The sequence below is a fragment of the Oreochromis aureus genome, linkage group 23 (genome assembly GCF_013358895.1).
Source record: "Oreochromis aureus strain Israel breed Guangdong linkage group 23, ZZ_aureus, whole genome shotgun sequence".
NCBI classification, from domain to species: domain Eukaryota; kingdom Metazoa; phylum Chordata; class Actinopteri; order Cichliformes; family Cichlidae; genus Oreochromis; species Oreochromis aureus.
In genome coordinates, this window is record NC_052963.1 from 35,507,712 (window position 1) to 35,522,653 (window position 14,942).

Genomic DNA, 14,942 nt, shown 5'->3' on the forward strand with positions numbered 1-14,942 from the left:
CATTATTTTTCCTCATTTGGTTTTATAAATATTTTATGTCCCACTGAATATAAAATCCTTCCGAGCATCTTTGTAAAATAAGTACATTTTGAAACTCCTGGTTTATTTTCTAATCTCAGGTTCTACCTCGAGGAAATTGCAGTTTTTAGACATAAATATATAGAATTTACTTAAAATTGTGTGTATGTGATCAGATTACACCTGACCAGAGCACTGGCAGCCTGCGTTTTCCTGCTCCATCCAGCAGGAGGCAGTGTTCACCAACAAAACATCCGCACTCTCGGAAACTGATTATTTCTTTGAAAAAGGGCAGTGCGGCTTTGGCGTTCTGTGGAAGGCGGGCTGGCAGTACTGAGTCGTAACGTTTGTGGGTTTTCTCAGCTCGGAGAGTGCTGATACCGCTGTCTGTGGGCCCCGTTATCTGCCGTGACAGCGCGAAGAGTCTCGACGTGGACGTGGTCAGTTGGCGTGTCCCGACTTGGAGTGACGGCTGTGCGGTCCTATGATTTTCCCCACACGCTCTTCGCATTGGCCCATTTTCTGACAAACTATATCGCCAACTTCACGTATACCGCAACCTTTTTCACCTCGGTTGGAAGCTGAAGACAAGACGGGCTTCAAGATGTCTGTAGCGGGCTTGAAGAAGCAGTTTTACAAAGCCAGCCAGGTTTGCGAAACTTTTTTGCCGTTAGCGGCTAGCCTCGTTAGCATGTGCTAACGGTGTGCGGTGAGCTAATGTTTGTAAGAGTTTGTTGTGTTAGTTTGTGGTGACAGCAGCCTACTCTCCGTGTCAGCGTGAACTCTTTCTGTGGGTTTAACACTTAGTTTGTGTCTGTCTACTTTTATTAAACCATCCTAACTAACTAACTAACTTTGGCCGATGTGAGGTTAATTGTAAGACCGCTTGCATGATCCGCAGGTATCAGAGAGTCTCAGGGAGTCTGTCCTCTGTAGCTTCTGACTCGGTATCCTGTGGTAAACATTAGCTGTGCTTGCCGCAGGGACTCTCCGGGTGAGTCAGAGCTCTCACTTAAAACAAAAGTGTTGGAACTCAGTCCGAGTTTGCAGAATGCACTGAAACCACTTCATCTCCATCGGTGTAACCTGCAGAATGTCTGCTTTCAGCACAGCTGTCTGTTTTCCAGCTGTGATTTTAGGCTGGGCTCGGATCGGTATTTAGGGCAGCTGAGGGGAGTAAAAAAAAAAAACACCACTACATACCACTGTGATAAAAATGCCACTGCTCGCACTGGAAATGTAAAAGTCATGATTCTGGCGTCTGAGCCTCGGTGTGAATGTTTTTAATTTAGGCCAGCTCTCAGTGATGGGAGGGGACGGTTTGAGAGGGTTTTTTGGAGGCGCTTTTCTTCCTACCCTGCTGATCTAAGCAGGAAAGACATTTGGGTTCTGCCCCAGCTTCCTGTCAGGAACAGACTCAGATCCCTGTTGGTTTGCGTTTAACGGGGAAAATAAGATGATTTAGAAGCTTCGTGTCGAGGTTTGCAGCTCTTACTCTGCTGAAAATCATCAGGAGACGAGATTAAGTGGAGTGGTGCATTAGCAAGTGACCCCAGAAATGATGTGGAAAGAGTGTGCTTTCCCTTTATTTGACTGCATTGCAGCTGCTCCTGTTGCCAAAACTCCATGAGAGTCAATAACAGTCACATAGCTCAGATTTTCTACACTGGAGGCATGCAGGAAGTTGGCTGTGGAAATGATATCTGTGCCTCGCGCCTCTCATCTGCTTGTTTTGATCTTTTAACGTCTCTCTTTCACTTGTACTCGTTTTAAGAGATAAAATCTTCAAGCCTGGGATGTTCTGTACAAATTCTGGGTGGGACGAGTTTTTAGTACTGAATGAATACTTAGAAAGCAAAGTACTTTCATGTGAGAGTAACTCTGAATACATCAGCCTTCAGGTGATTTAATGGTTGACAAGAGGCAAATATCAGACACCTTTTGCATCGTTTATTTTTTTAGTTTAATAACACAAAACTTGGCTGATTCTAGTGTGCAGTTAGGAGGTATTGATGAGTGAGTAGTCATAGGAGAAAGCCTTGATATGCAGTGCTTATTATTATCTATCATCTTAAAAATGTTTCTGTAAAAACATTTTGTTGGACAGCACAGCGCAGGCTTAGAAACATCAGCCAACATTATTCTTTTTAGCTCATGATACTGGGTATTAAGACGCTGCATTCAGAAAAGGATTAGGTTACTGGTGAAAAGAGATTACATTTTGATGCAGACTTCATCTGGGATTAAACCCATTTATAGGAGTGATATTTCATCTGCCGTATAATCCCAGAGCTGCTTTTTATCACTCAAAGTCAATTTTTGGTAAAGTGTGCTGGTGAACGGATGCTGGCATTGGTGTTTAAATAAATAGACAGCATCCTTTATTTCTTGCCTGCGTGTGCATGATGTTCTTACAGCTGAAAGGCACAGAAAAGACTCACTTTTACAGCTAGTCCATCTGAGAATTATTATCATTAGATATACCATAGTTTTAACAGCGAATGTCTTTGACGTGAAGTAACAGAAACAAACATTTGGATCCTGTGTATTCACTGGAGAAAACTTGAAAATGTGCATTTTTAAGGGTCATAACGGCATGTGGGACAGCTGGTGGCTACTCGGGACAAGTCATAGTGTATGAGAAGGCCTCCCTTATACCTTCACTTTGATTGCAGGCTCATCTCTTAGCCATCATTTCATTCTGTGCGAAAATAAATTTTAAGTATAGTCGTACTTTAATGCTTACAAATAAAAAGAAATCAGTGTTCTTGGATGATCGGGTGGGATTTTTCCCACATTTGACTTGTTTTGTACAAAATTACGTAAATGTGATTCGGATAAACGTGACTTGTGATGATGATATTATGAGATCATATTATTGATCGATAAGAGTTGAGCATTAAGTTGGGAATCGCTGCGTAAGACTACTTTTAGCAGCTTCTGATTTTTGTACAAGTTTGACACCAGTGTGAAAGTACTACTCTGATTCATCATCGGCTTAGTTTGCTGCTTTAGTCGGCAGTACCGGGGGGTTTGAATCCTGACCAGGGCCAAAGGAGGAGAGAAGCCACTGACATCAAGCGTCTTATCATGCATGAAGGGTTTCACCCTGAGACTGTACGCTAAGCGAAAGGAAGGAGGCCGAGGACAGAGTGTCAGAACAATTATCCAGGATGAGACAAAGATCCATGAGTACGTGAAACTTTAGGAAGATGGCCTCAAACGATCATGTGCTCTGCAGCCACATAAAGCTGGTTCAGATGGCCTGATGGCTTCAGGGCAGCTGCTGCAGAGTCTGGCTGCTACTGTCTCACATAAGCAGCTTGTGAGTTAGAAGACGTTTGTTGGATGATTGAAGGCGGTCACTGCTTAAATAAGGCCTCAGTAAGATCGGTAACCTGGCCATGTAGAGCATCATATACAGCTGATACATAAGAAAGCGGCTCCCTCTTTCACAGCGAGTAGATCTGCTTGTATTTGATTTGGAAGTTTTACGCCGGATGCCCTTCCTGACGCTGGCCTCAAGAGATTTGTCTCCTGAACTTGAACCTGGATTCTTTCTGCTTGCAGTTAGCCCATATGCAGCTGATTGTGAGAAAGTTTTAAAATCTGAAATTCACTGGAAGCTAATTTAAGAAAGGAAGAGTGCTGTGCATCTTCCAGCTAGCTTCTGTTAGAGAACGTAAGGGCTCCTGACCAAACCTGTTGCCACGAGTATTATATCCGTGTTACCCACCAGCAGAGCCAGCAGGCTGTTGTATGCATAAGGTGTGAAATGATTAACCAGGTATAACTTGGAGGGAGCTGGAGAGTAAAAATGACATAAGACATCAGCCGATCTCTGGCTTTTAACTGTCTGAGTTCCAACTTCCTGAGAATCATCAGGTTTTTCTCACGAACTGTCTCTTTAACTATAAACCAGACTTTTGGGATTTGCCATCTTGATGTAATCTGAAGCCAAATAAGAGCTTGAACCTTGAGATAATGTGCGGGTATTTAACTAACACCGAGTCATTGTGAAGAACACGATACGTGTCACAGGCTGATCCCTCTGTGTAGCACTGTGAGCTGTTTATACCAAAACTGAGCTGTGATAGGGTTTTTCTGTGGATGCTTTTTAGCTTCGTCTCTTTATGTTTGTGTGCATGTAAATAATGATGTTACACTCACAGTACAGCTTGACGCTTAGGTCAGGAGAAGAGCTGAGGTGTTATTTAGTGGCCAATCAATGTCGCCAACAGAGCTGCAAAGGAATAAGATTTGTCTACGTAATAAAAATTCCCCATCATGGATTTAATTCTTTACCAAAGTGTGTAAATCAGACAGAAGTACCCAGCATAAAGGAGGGCTGTGCAGTGCTGTGTAGGTCCTGAGTTGAGGCTGTATCTATACTTGTGACCTCTGCATACAAAAGTATAGCCTGAGGATACCAGACTGTTGTTAGAGCTACAGCTGAGATGCGGACGTGTTGTAGTGGTTTTTCTGTTTGTGTTGAAAACTGATAACCTCAGTGAAACAGATGAAAGGCAAACTGCAGTTATAAGTCATGTAGGAAATGACTTCAAACAGCTGCTGATGGTTTCATCCTAAAGCTGCATGTGAAAACACAGATGTTCATTTCAGTCACACTGGTCATTAATCTCAAACCTGCTGCCTCCCTGGTACAGAGTCAGAGGTCAGCTTAGGAAAGAGCAGGTTGCTGTGTGCAGGATTTCCAGCTAACGAGTGTTTTTCATCTTTCCCCGCTAAAACCAGCCAGTGTGTTTCCAGCTGAGGCAGACTGTCTCCCACTGAGTACTACATGTGAGAGGGTCACTGTGGACAGTGTCCCGACCAGAGTTCATGTGCCAAAGAGGCTTAAGGTCAGGAACACTGTATGTCTCCGAGTAGATCACCGTGGGAAAAGGTTGACTGATCAGCCCATGGAGTGAGGGCTGTTTTAATAATATACATGGATACATAGCATAAACTGGATCCACTGTGTGCATATGGGTCTTTAGCGTTATCATCTACTGTACCTCATCAAAAAGCTTTAAAAGATATTTCTCAAATGTCAGGAGACTGCACAGATGCCGGCTATGAAGGCCTCCTGACTCATTAACTCATTACCTTAATTATGCTGCTGACCTTATGTGCTTAAGCCACTTCCTAAAAGGATCCTCTGAGTTGGGGGGGGCCTGAAAATGAGATCCAGGTCATACATGTGTAGCTAAAATCACGTATTCTTTGCTTGTTACGTTTCCTGTGTTTCATTAACTGTGCAGACGGTATAAATGTCTCCCTCTGTTATTACTGCATGGTGAAATAATTAACGATTAACAGAGAGCTCGTTGCAACTTTCCTCAGAACTTCAGCACACAAGAGCAAAGCAGATTCTTCACATCCAGGCTTTATTGCTCTCACAGTTTCATTGCTGTGGACTGGAATCATAGCAGAACCACAAACAGAGCACAAATTAGTCATTGTGGCTGGTGTTCGTCTGTGCACAACAGGGCTTCCTGGTGATATTAGGCCTCGTTTTGCTCCCTGTTCTGCTTTGAAAAGCTTGAATATGGTATCATGTATCCCGTGGGTGATTATCTTGAAGTTGCTCCAGCGCAGACTCATTAAAGAGACAGAATTAGTACTTTTATTGAATTCAGCCTCCTCAGAAATGTAGATTATTAGAAAACAGAATCTACAGCAGCACTTGTACAGTAACGTAGTTCCTTCATTTCTTAGCATGAGCAGAGACCACAGGCAAAAATCCAAGTGAGCTCACTAAGATAGTTATATGCTGTTGACATCAACAAGATCTACTTTGAAATAGCATAACATTGCATTTTTCATGCATTTGTGAGATTTCTGTGGTATTACTGCGAGCTTCTCTGTTGTTCTGAGTCACCCGAGGTTAAGGTTAGGACCGGGCATATAGCACGCAATGCTAACAGTCACCATCTTCCTGGGTGTATGATCACAGAGCAGGCAGTGGTAAATTAAAGATGTGCTTCAGCTTGTTTATCTGCTCAAATCAAAACCTTATGAGCAACATTAATGAATTTGCGCTCTTGTTTTCTCAATCCTCTCCCTCCCTTCCTCCCTCCCTTTCCTCCCTCTAGATGGTGAGTGAGAAAGTTGGAGGTGCAGAAGGAACCAAACTAGATGATGACTTCAGAGACTTGGAACGGGTAAGAGAGCCATCCTTGTGTAGTCTAACAGAGAAACATGCTGAAGCTGAAGGCCTGTGTGGTTTCACCGAGTACACAGGCAGCATTATTGTGTTATTTTTGTTTGACTTGTATTTACATGCCATGGAAAGCGTTATGTGATCCTATCATACAGTTCATCTGCTATATGTTGCACATGTCTCAGAAAAATGAAAAAGTAAATTTTTATAAACTGATCCTGATTGAGAACCAGCGCTGAAAAATGCCATTTGGACCCTCTTTAGGCACAAATGGCAAAGAAATGTCAATGCTGGAAGCTTTTGTGATGTCCTTGGGTTTCAAACTGTTGTGCAGACAAAACAAGTGAAGGACGTCTCTTTGGGAATTCTTTTTAACCGTTATCTGAAATGTTTCAGGGCAAAACTTTCATCATGAATAAATCCAGTGGAAAGCACATAGAGCAGCATGTGTAGATGCATCTCAGTACAATATAATACACCGATCAAACTTTTTCCAGTTCTGAGATACCTTTACTTGCAGTGTCTGACAAACCTGTCTCATACCAGTGCTAAATTAATAAGGTGTAACTGTGAGGAAGAGCCTGGGAGTCATCCTTTTATGCATGGCCTTTAAACACAGCTTTCCTGTGAGTGTTTTAAACTCGCGTGACATGAACACACAGTAAAAGTTGTTGCTGTAGCTGGAGTGAAATTTTTTTTTTTTTTTTTTTTTGCATATTTATCCCACTGACATGTTTCAGATCACCAAACAAATTTTAATATTAGACAAAAATAACTTGAATAAAAACAAAATGCAGTTTTTAAATGATTATTTGCCTTTCTCACACAGGCCGCCTGGACTTATTCTGTAATTTTGGCTGTAAAATTACAAAATAATTCAAATTTTTCTGAAATTGTTTGAATGTTGTCTGTAGCACAAACTAACTGAGTTATGTTATTTAAGGTTATCTAAAAAGTGCTTATAAATGGGCCTGTTGCTGGTCTAGTAATGTTTTTAAATGGTTGAGGGGGAAAAAAAACATCTAAACCACGTGGGAATAAAAATCATAAATTAACTTTGTTAACCACATTTCAGAAAGCTAAATTTAATTTCACTGCCACACCCAGGCATGATCACTGTCAGACCTGCTGAATCACTTAAATAGAAGCTGTCTGACAAAGTGACGCAGGCTAAAAGATCTAAAGAAACAGCCGAGAAACAAAGTCACTGACATCCATCAGTCTGGATCAGTTTACGGAGACATTTCTGAGGCTCTGGGACTCCAGTGAACCACAGTGAGATCCATTATCTGCACATGGAGAAACTGGGAACAGTGCTGAACCTTCACAGGGGTGACCAGCCCACCAAAATTCACCCAGGAGGTCACAGAAGAACCAGAACAATATCTGATGACCTGCAGGCCTCGTCTGGCTTTGTTAAGGTCAGAGGTCATGCCTCAACCATAAGAAAGAGACTGGGCAAAAATGGCCTTCATGGGAGAGTCTAAGAAGAACACCACATCTGCCAACAAACATCTGGATGACCCCAGAGACTCCTGGGAAAATCTTCTGACTGATGAGACAGAAGCTGAACTTTCTGGAAGGTTTGAGTCCTGTTACATCTGCATCAGTCTAACAGCGTTTCATAAAGAGAACATCCCAGCAGCAGGTGGACACAGTGGTGGTAGTGTGATGGTCTGGGCTGCTCTGCTGCTCCAGGATGACTCGCTGTAACTGAGGGAGCCATGAATTCTGCATTTCATATTTGCTTGGGTTATCTTTGGCTAATATTAAAATTTGTTTGATCTGAAACATGTAAGTGTGACAAACGTGGAAAAACCAAGGTAATAAAGGAAGGGCCAAATACGTTTCCACGGTACCGTACCTCCACAGTAGTTTGGCTTTACTGTTAGCTTCCTGCGTGCTACGTTAGGTGTCACAGTGAACCGATGGATGCGTGCTGGATGGACTACACACAGCTGAGCAGTTTGGATCGGCCCTGGGCAGCTCGGTGTCTGATCCAGGCTTTCCAGTCGGGATTCATTGGCTGTATATTGGATTTATGCAAACTTATAATATTTATCTTGTTACTGTGACCAAAGTCTGTTTAAACAGGAACAAATTAGCATACCTCCTCTTTCTCTCTGTGCTGTTTAAGTGCTCTGACCTGGGGCTCTGATGCAAATGTATGACGAGTGTGTGTTTCTGCAGAAAGTGGATGTGACCAGTAAAGCAGTGGTAGAGGTGATCTCCAAAACATCAGAGTACCTTCAGCCTAACCCAGGTGAGGAGAAGACCAGTTTCCCTGCAGCTGCTTAGATTATTTAAACTCCGGTTAGTTTCACCTCCATTTCCTTTATTTTCACAGCATCGCGAGCCAAACTGTCCATGCTGAACACCATGTCCAAGATTCGCGGTCAGGTGAACAACCCAGGCTATCCTCAGGCTGAAGGGCTGCTGGGAGAGTGCATGGCCAAGTATGGGCGGGAGCTTGGAGAGGACACTAACTTTGGTAGGATGCGTGTCTGTATTCTGGTTTAGTGTCATATTTTCATGTCAGAATAGCACTTCTGTGAGTCAGTAGTGGTTTTGATGTGTGTGGTTGTGGTAGTTTTGGGTGTGATAAATTTAAGCGGACCCAAAGCTTACCCAGAGTGTGCTGAAACACTTTGATTTGTGTGCTTGGATCCAGCACGTCTCTGCAGTTTGGCTCTAAAATCACATCTCCGCTTTCAATGTCTCTGTGTGTGGTTAAGGTGGCGCTCTGGTGGATGTAGGAGAGGCCATGAAGAGGCTGGCCGAAGTCAAAGACTCTCTAGACATTGATGTCAAACAGAACTTTATTGATCCACTGCAAGGGCTTTGTGACAAGGACCTGAGAGAGATCCAGGTATCATACACTGGAAATAAACTGTGATGTATAATTATACTGGTTAAGCTTTAATGTCTTTTATTAAATATCTTCTTCAAGTTTGAAGAAGCAGCACGATTGCTGTTTCTGTAAAATATTCAGTGAAAGACCTAAAGCGTCCATCTGAAACTCCTGACTGCTAACGTTAGCATTTTTTTTAAATGACAAAAGTCAGTGGGGCCAGTTTCATAACTAAACAGTAAATTTTCTGCAGCACTATCTGAAGAAGCTGGAAGGTCGCCGCCTGGACTACGACTACAAGAAAAAGCGTCAGGGAAAGATCCCGGACGAAGAGGTTCGACAGGCTCTGGAGAAGTTTCACGAGTCAAAGGAAGTGGCTGAGATGAGCATGTACAACCTGCTGGAGACCGATGTAAGGATTTATTAAGCGTGTTTGGCACATGAGCTTAAGCCCAATCCTGAATCCTGATCCTGAATCCACTTTTTTCTATCTCTAATATAGACATATTTCAAAAACATAACTGCGGACATTTTCAGCCTGGTGGTTCTTTAGATCTGATGCTGATATTACTGTATCATACAAAACTGTAGTGCTCTGTCTGGCCTGGTCAAATACAACCCACCCACAGAACAAACACACGTTACATTAGCTGGACCTGTACAAATTGATAAAGCACAGCCATTCAGCGCAACACTGAAGACAGCCTGCTAACGCCTGCAGCTCGGCAGTCACAACTTTTGATCTCTTTATGGTTCAGTACTTCTTATTCATAATAATCAAACTAATAATAAATCACTTCAGTTAAAGAATTCAATTTAGTAATGAAGGCTGGTCGACGGGGATGAGTAGGCTAATTGGGATGAAGTCTGTCAGTTTCATATTTCCTGTTATTTCTCTGGTGTCCTCCAATCTGTGGCCTGCGTCTGTGCTCGTTTTAATTTGGGACTTTGGAAACTAGCAGTTGGTGAAAAGTTGAATTGTTTCACAGTAAAAATCAGTTCATAATAAACAAAAGAGGTGAAACTCAAAGACGAAATCTGTGTGTGTGTGTGTGTGTGTAGATCGAGCAGGTGAGCCAGCTGTCGTCTCTGGTGGAGTCCCAGCTGCAGTACCACAGACAGGCCGTACAGGTGTTGGAGGAGCTTTCAGGCAAACTCGGAGACAGGTGCAGTAATGAAACCCGATGATTTAGCACAGCTGACTGTGTTGGTGTCTGCGTATGTCTTTCAACGTGATGTGGAAGATGCATTTGTTCATGTTTTTGAACAGGATGAATGAAGCTCAGTCTCGAACAAGACGTGAATACACACCCAAACCCAAACCCGTGTTTGACTTTGGAGACAACAACCATTCAAATGGAGGCTACTCGACCCCCATGGCTCCTCCCCCGTCACGCATCTCGGGTAAGAAACCTTTTAAGAGGACTTAAAAAAAGGTTCAGTGTGAACAAGTTGCCATGTTACAGTGAACAGAGTAACAAAAGATGGCATCTTGGCAAAAGAAAAAGCAGTACTGTCTCTTTATTGTTTTGTGTTCATGCTTCCAGTTGCAAAGCTGCATTAAGGCACCAAAGATGAGCCGCCCCGCCAGAATTTTAACAGCTAACCCTCCATCTGTTTGTGCCGACACAGCAGATGGGCTAAACCGAAGCAGTGTGCCCAAATAAACTTCAGTCCTTACAAATCTGACACAAAGTCAACTGAAAGTTCTTGGCATTGCCAGCAGGATTGCTCACCAAACAAGCGCCACTGAGTCCAGTGAGCATCTCCGTTTGTCTGCTGTGTGAGCGAGGCTTTTTAAAAATGATGGCATGAAATGTCACTGAGTTGGTGATCATGACAGCATGGGGTGTGTGCGTGTGTGTGTGTGTGTGTTTGTCATCTTTCCGGCCTTTCTCCAACCGACCTTGTTCCTCTTCCTTGTGACATCAGAGGCGACTTTTCACTTGACCAGGCCACAATCCTTGGAAACAAGGATTGTGTGAGTCACCGGTTATGTGTGTGGTGCTGTTTCTCAGTTGCTTTTAACTGGTGTGTGTGCGTTTGCACTTACTTCTGGGGTGAAATGTAGGAAGTGGACCAAAAGCTGCTTTTCATTGGTTGAACAGATAGTGGTTTATGGTTTATGCATAACACAGCAGCGGGTATGTGGTTTTGTTTGAAATGACTGACTTCCTGAATCTGCAAATGTTTTTTTTGTTTGATTCGTATTTTAATGACCTTTCAGTTAGGTTTTAGAGGTGAACACAGAAGCATGAGTAAACGTAAACCTTCAAACATGTAACCCAGATACAGACACTTTGGTCTCTGCATGGAAAAACTACATCATAACTGGTTTGTAAAACTTTTATTTTAGTTATGTTGGCCCTCGTTCGTTGTATGTGATATTTAATTTGTGCACAGCGAAGCGTCCTGTTTCCATGTCTTGATTTGCATGTCGTGGAAGCATAAAACACAAATAACTGACAGAGTTTGTTGTGGCTCTGAAAAGGCCTGTGGGTGTGGCTTTGACTGTTTATGTGTGACCTTTTTAATAAATAAAAATGTCTGACCCCATGTAACTAAACCAGTTAACATTACAGGACAACACATCTGATTGAATGAAGGAATGTTTTCATTTGGGAATCGGTACTAAATCAGCCGTGTTTGGCACAGTTTTAGAATCTCAGCAGTGTGTTCAGTGTTAGATATTTATTTTGCAACTTTTTTGACACTTGTCTTCATTTAATCTAATTCTGTTCCTGTTTTGTTTTGTTTTTCATTCATCATTATTTTGCACAATGCAGCGAGCATCATTTCTCATCTGTGTGTGAACGCTTTACTGTAAACACGTGAGCTCACATAGTTGTGAAAGAATTTCATGCTTGAATCACAAAAAGAAAAAAGTGTGACGGTGAAGGAGGTTTCATCTGATCTGATTCTCTAGATATCAGCACCTGTGTTTTGGGTTGTAAATATAAGAAGCAGTTGGTCCTTTTCCATTTAGAGTTTGTGTTGTGTTGCTGCTCTTGTAAACAGATGAAGACCAGAGAACAGCTGACCAAATCTTTTCCCGTCTCTAGCCGTCGCAGCAGTCTGCGGGTTGAGCCAGATACAATGAGAAAATTGTTTGGCAGAGAAAAAGCCCAGTTTGTCTGTGCATGGAGCCTCCTCGCTGCTGCTGATCTCAGTGAGGTCACAGAGAGCGAGAGGGAGGATCTGGTCTTGGAAAGCTGCTGTCAGAGGAAGTTCTTTATGCTTTAGTCTGTTCAGAAGGTCTCGTGAGCACTGTTTACTAATGTTATACTGATGTTTGATGTGAGTTGCTTTTCCTGGAACTTACACTCTGTGACCTTTAACCTTTTCAAATATCCTGCTGTCTTCCTCATCTCTGCTCTGTTTGCTGGTCATTTTCAGCCCCGGAACAGCCGAGCTGCAAGGCGCTGTATGACTTTGAGCCCGAGAACGACGGAGAGCTGGGCTTCCGCGAGGGCGACATCATCACCCTGACCAATCAGATCGACGAGAACTGGTACGAGGGCACGCTGAACGGCCAGTCGGGATTCTTCCCCCTCAACTACGTCGAGGTCCTCGTGCCGTTGCCACACTAATGCAAAGAGAGGGAGCTAGGAGGAGACTGATGTAAAGGAGGAGGGGAGAGGAGGTAGAATGAGAAGAGAGCGAAGCGAAGTGGAGGGATGGTCCGCAGAGGTTTCATTTTTCACCTTCGGCTCCAATGTCATCATCACAGAGCACTTTTTGGTCACCTGGAGTCCCGAAGAACTACCCGACCAGAATATCAGCGTTTCACATGGAGATCTGTTGTCCAACAGCAAGAAGCGTATCGAGGACTAACTGATGAAACAATTTGTAAGGAGTTTTAACAACAAATTAATAATGTAGAAAAAATGAATGTGGGTAATTGGAGCGGTCGGGGTGACTCCTTCATATCGTTTTCTTGTATTTGCAGTCTGTTTAAAACTCAGGTTGGTCACCAGATTAAGTGGGGTGGGGGTCATAACTTGGCTGAACATTTTCCTCATTTCAAAGTGAAAACTGGTGGTTTTCACTTCAGCTGTGGACTGGTTTGTGCCTCGTGATGCCACCTGCTGGCATGACTGAGAATTACTAAACTGAGATGGAACCACACACGACTAGCTGTATTTAAAAAAAAAAAAAAAAAAAAAATACTGCTTTGATATTTTAATGATAAACTTGAGCCAAATTCTTCTCAGATTTTGAACATTTTCAGGTTTCCCCTGTTGCGTAACGACCTGTTTGTTTTATCTCTGTCAGGCTGTGCAGCCACACTCACGGTTACTCCGTTCTAGTCTTTGATCGGTGTCCGCTCAGCTGACTATGGTATCTTAGTAAAGTTCAGCTGGTAACGTGTGAGAGGATGTTGTAACTGCACCTTTGTCCTCAAATGAGATTGATGTGTGTGACGGACATCTCCGGCGTCACACAGACCCGAAGGTTGCGTGTGTCCGACGTGTGGAAGAGCAGAGCGGTGTGTTCAGCTGAGGAGACGATGCAGGAGACTTTATAAAATGCAATAGAAACATATCGCTCGGCGTGCCTGTTTAATGATTCTGTAAAACAGCCATACTTTATAACGTTTCTGGCCTGTTTGTTAAACATGTTAACCTTTTTTCAGCCTTGCGGCTCACTTTAGACACCCGTCGGCTACACGCAGAGAAAACGCTGCTGGCAGCGTCCATCTCTCTGTCCCGCCAATGTCGTCTTAGCTCAGAAACGTCCTCGTGCCCCGTCTTTCTGACGGCTCACGGGCTCTGATTCACGTGATTGGTTAGTATGTTTAGGGCTGATGGAGGCAGACTGTGTAGACAAGGCTGGCTTCTTGTTCTGGATTTGGCCTCGGTGCACACCTGTGGGTGGAGTCTAATCCAATACACCCTGTACAGTCTGAGGGAACAATGTGGAAGTAAAAGGGAACCACTGAGGGAAACCTGCATGTAAGCGGATCTCCGTTTGGATTATTTTGGAGAGCCTTTGTTAGCAAACCTTTCTCTTCAGTGCGTCTGATTTCAGATGCTGAATGTTGAATACACTGTGCAGTTTCTTCTTTTTGGTCCATCACTCCATGCTGCCAAACACCAACTCCTGTCTAACCTGTTTACATCTTTGACCCTTCTGCACTTGGACGCTCACATGAGGTTCGGGGCTGAGTGTGAGCAGAGATGTGCTGTCTGGGTCTCACTGTTATCAGAGCCAAGTCTTTGTTTTAGTGCCTTTGGAAAAGAGAGGAGGGGGAGTATCCCAGCTTACACAGCAACCAAAACCTAACAACTTACGATGGTCACAATGACTTTTACTGCGTTTTCTCATCGTCGTCACCTTCCCGTGTAAAGGGGACATGCGCGTGTGCATATTTCTGCACATTTTGATGACACTACATGCAGTTTCCTGGATATCTTGATGTGACGTTTGTCAGCAGGCCACCAAAGGAAACTGTTTCTCTTTCTCACAGAGATTATAATCCCGTTTCAACATTTCTCACAGATTACTCATCGTAAAGGGTCGTGTCTTTGTTTCATCAGTCTTAAATGCTTTTTTCAATGTTAAATCATTCTGACTCTCTATAGTATTATTTTTTTTATATATACAAGACCTAAAAACCTTTAAATTAATCTCTGCATGTAGTCCTATATTACACCTAGTACGTGTATATCTTAGATTTAAGTTACTTTTTACTTTTGGTATGAATACAGAATTTAACTACAATATTGTGTCTTGTATTATCACAGTATTTGTACATGCTTCTGTCCTGTCCCCTCATTTCCCTGTTCTTAAAATAAATAAATAAATACAGTTTTAAATGAAGCCGTTGTTTGTAGTGAGGTGTCAAATTATGGCTTTAATGTTGGATTTTATATGGAAAAAAGGGTACATCACTCTAGGTGTGTG

The 14,942-nt window shown here is 42.9% G+C and overlaps 1 protein-coding gene across 1 annotated transcript; it reads left to right on the top strand.

The window, feature by feature from the left end:
- The first annotated feature begins 286 nt into the window (after nucleotides 1–286).
- Nucleotides 287–14,858, top strand: sh3gl1b (SH3-domain GRB2-like 1b). Its single transcript, XM_031743522.2, has 9 exons — nucleotides 287–667; nucleotides 6,117–6,185; nucleotides 8,375–8,447; nucleotides 8,532–8,675; nucleotides 8,920–9,053; nucleotides 9,289–9,447; nucleotides 10,098–10,201; nucleotides 10,306–10,439; nucleotides 12,432–14,858. Exons 1-9 carry the CDS (start codon nucleotides 623–625, stop codon nucleotides 12,623–12,625), a joined length of 1,056 nt encoding a protein of 351 aa, XP_031599382.1. The 5' UTR covers nucleotides 287–622; the 3' UTR covers nucleotides 12,626–14,858.
- Nucleotides 14,859–14,942: the final 84 nt, after the last annotated feature.

What these genes read in the sequence shown, in the direction of transcription:
- sh3gl1b (XM_031743522.2), top strand. Translation starts at nt 623, where the DNA reads ATGTCTGTAGCGGGCTTGAAGAAGCAGTTTTACAAAGCCAGCCAG. An exon ending in AGGACCTGAGAGAGATCCAG is followed by an intron (nt 9,054 to 9,288) that starts GTATCATACACT and finishes AATTTTCTGCAG; the next exon opens with CACTATCTGAAGAAGCTGGA. An exon ending in ACAACCTGCTGGAGACCGAT is followed by an intron (nt 9,448 to 10,097) that starts GTAAGGATTTAT and finishes GTGTGTGTGTAG; the next exon opens with ATCGAGCAGGTGAGCCAGCT.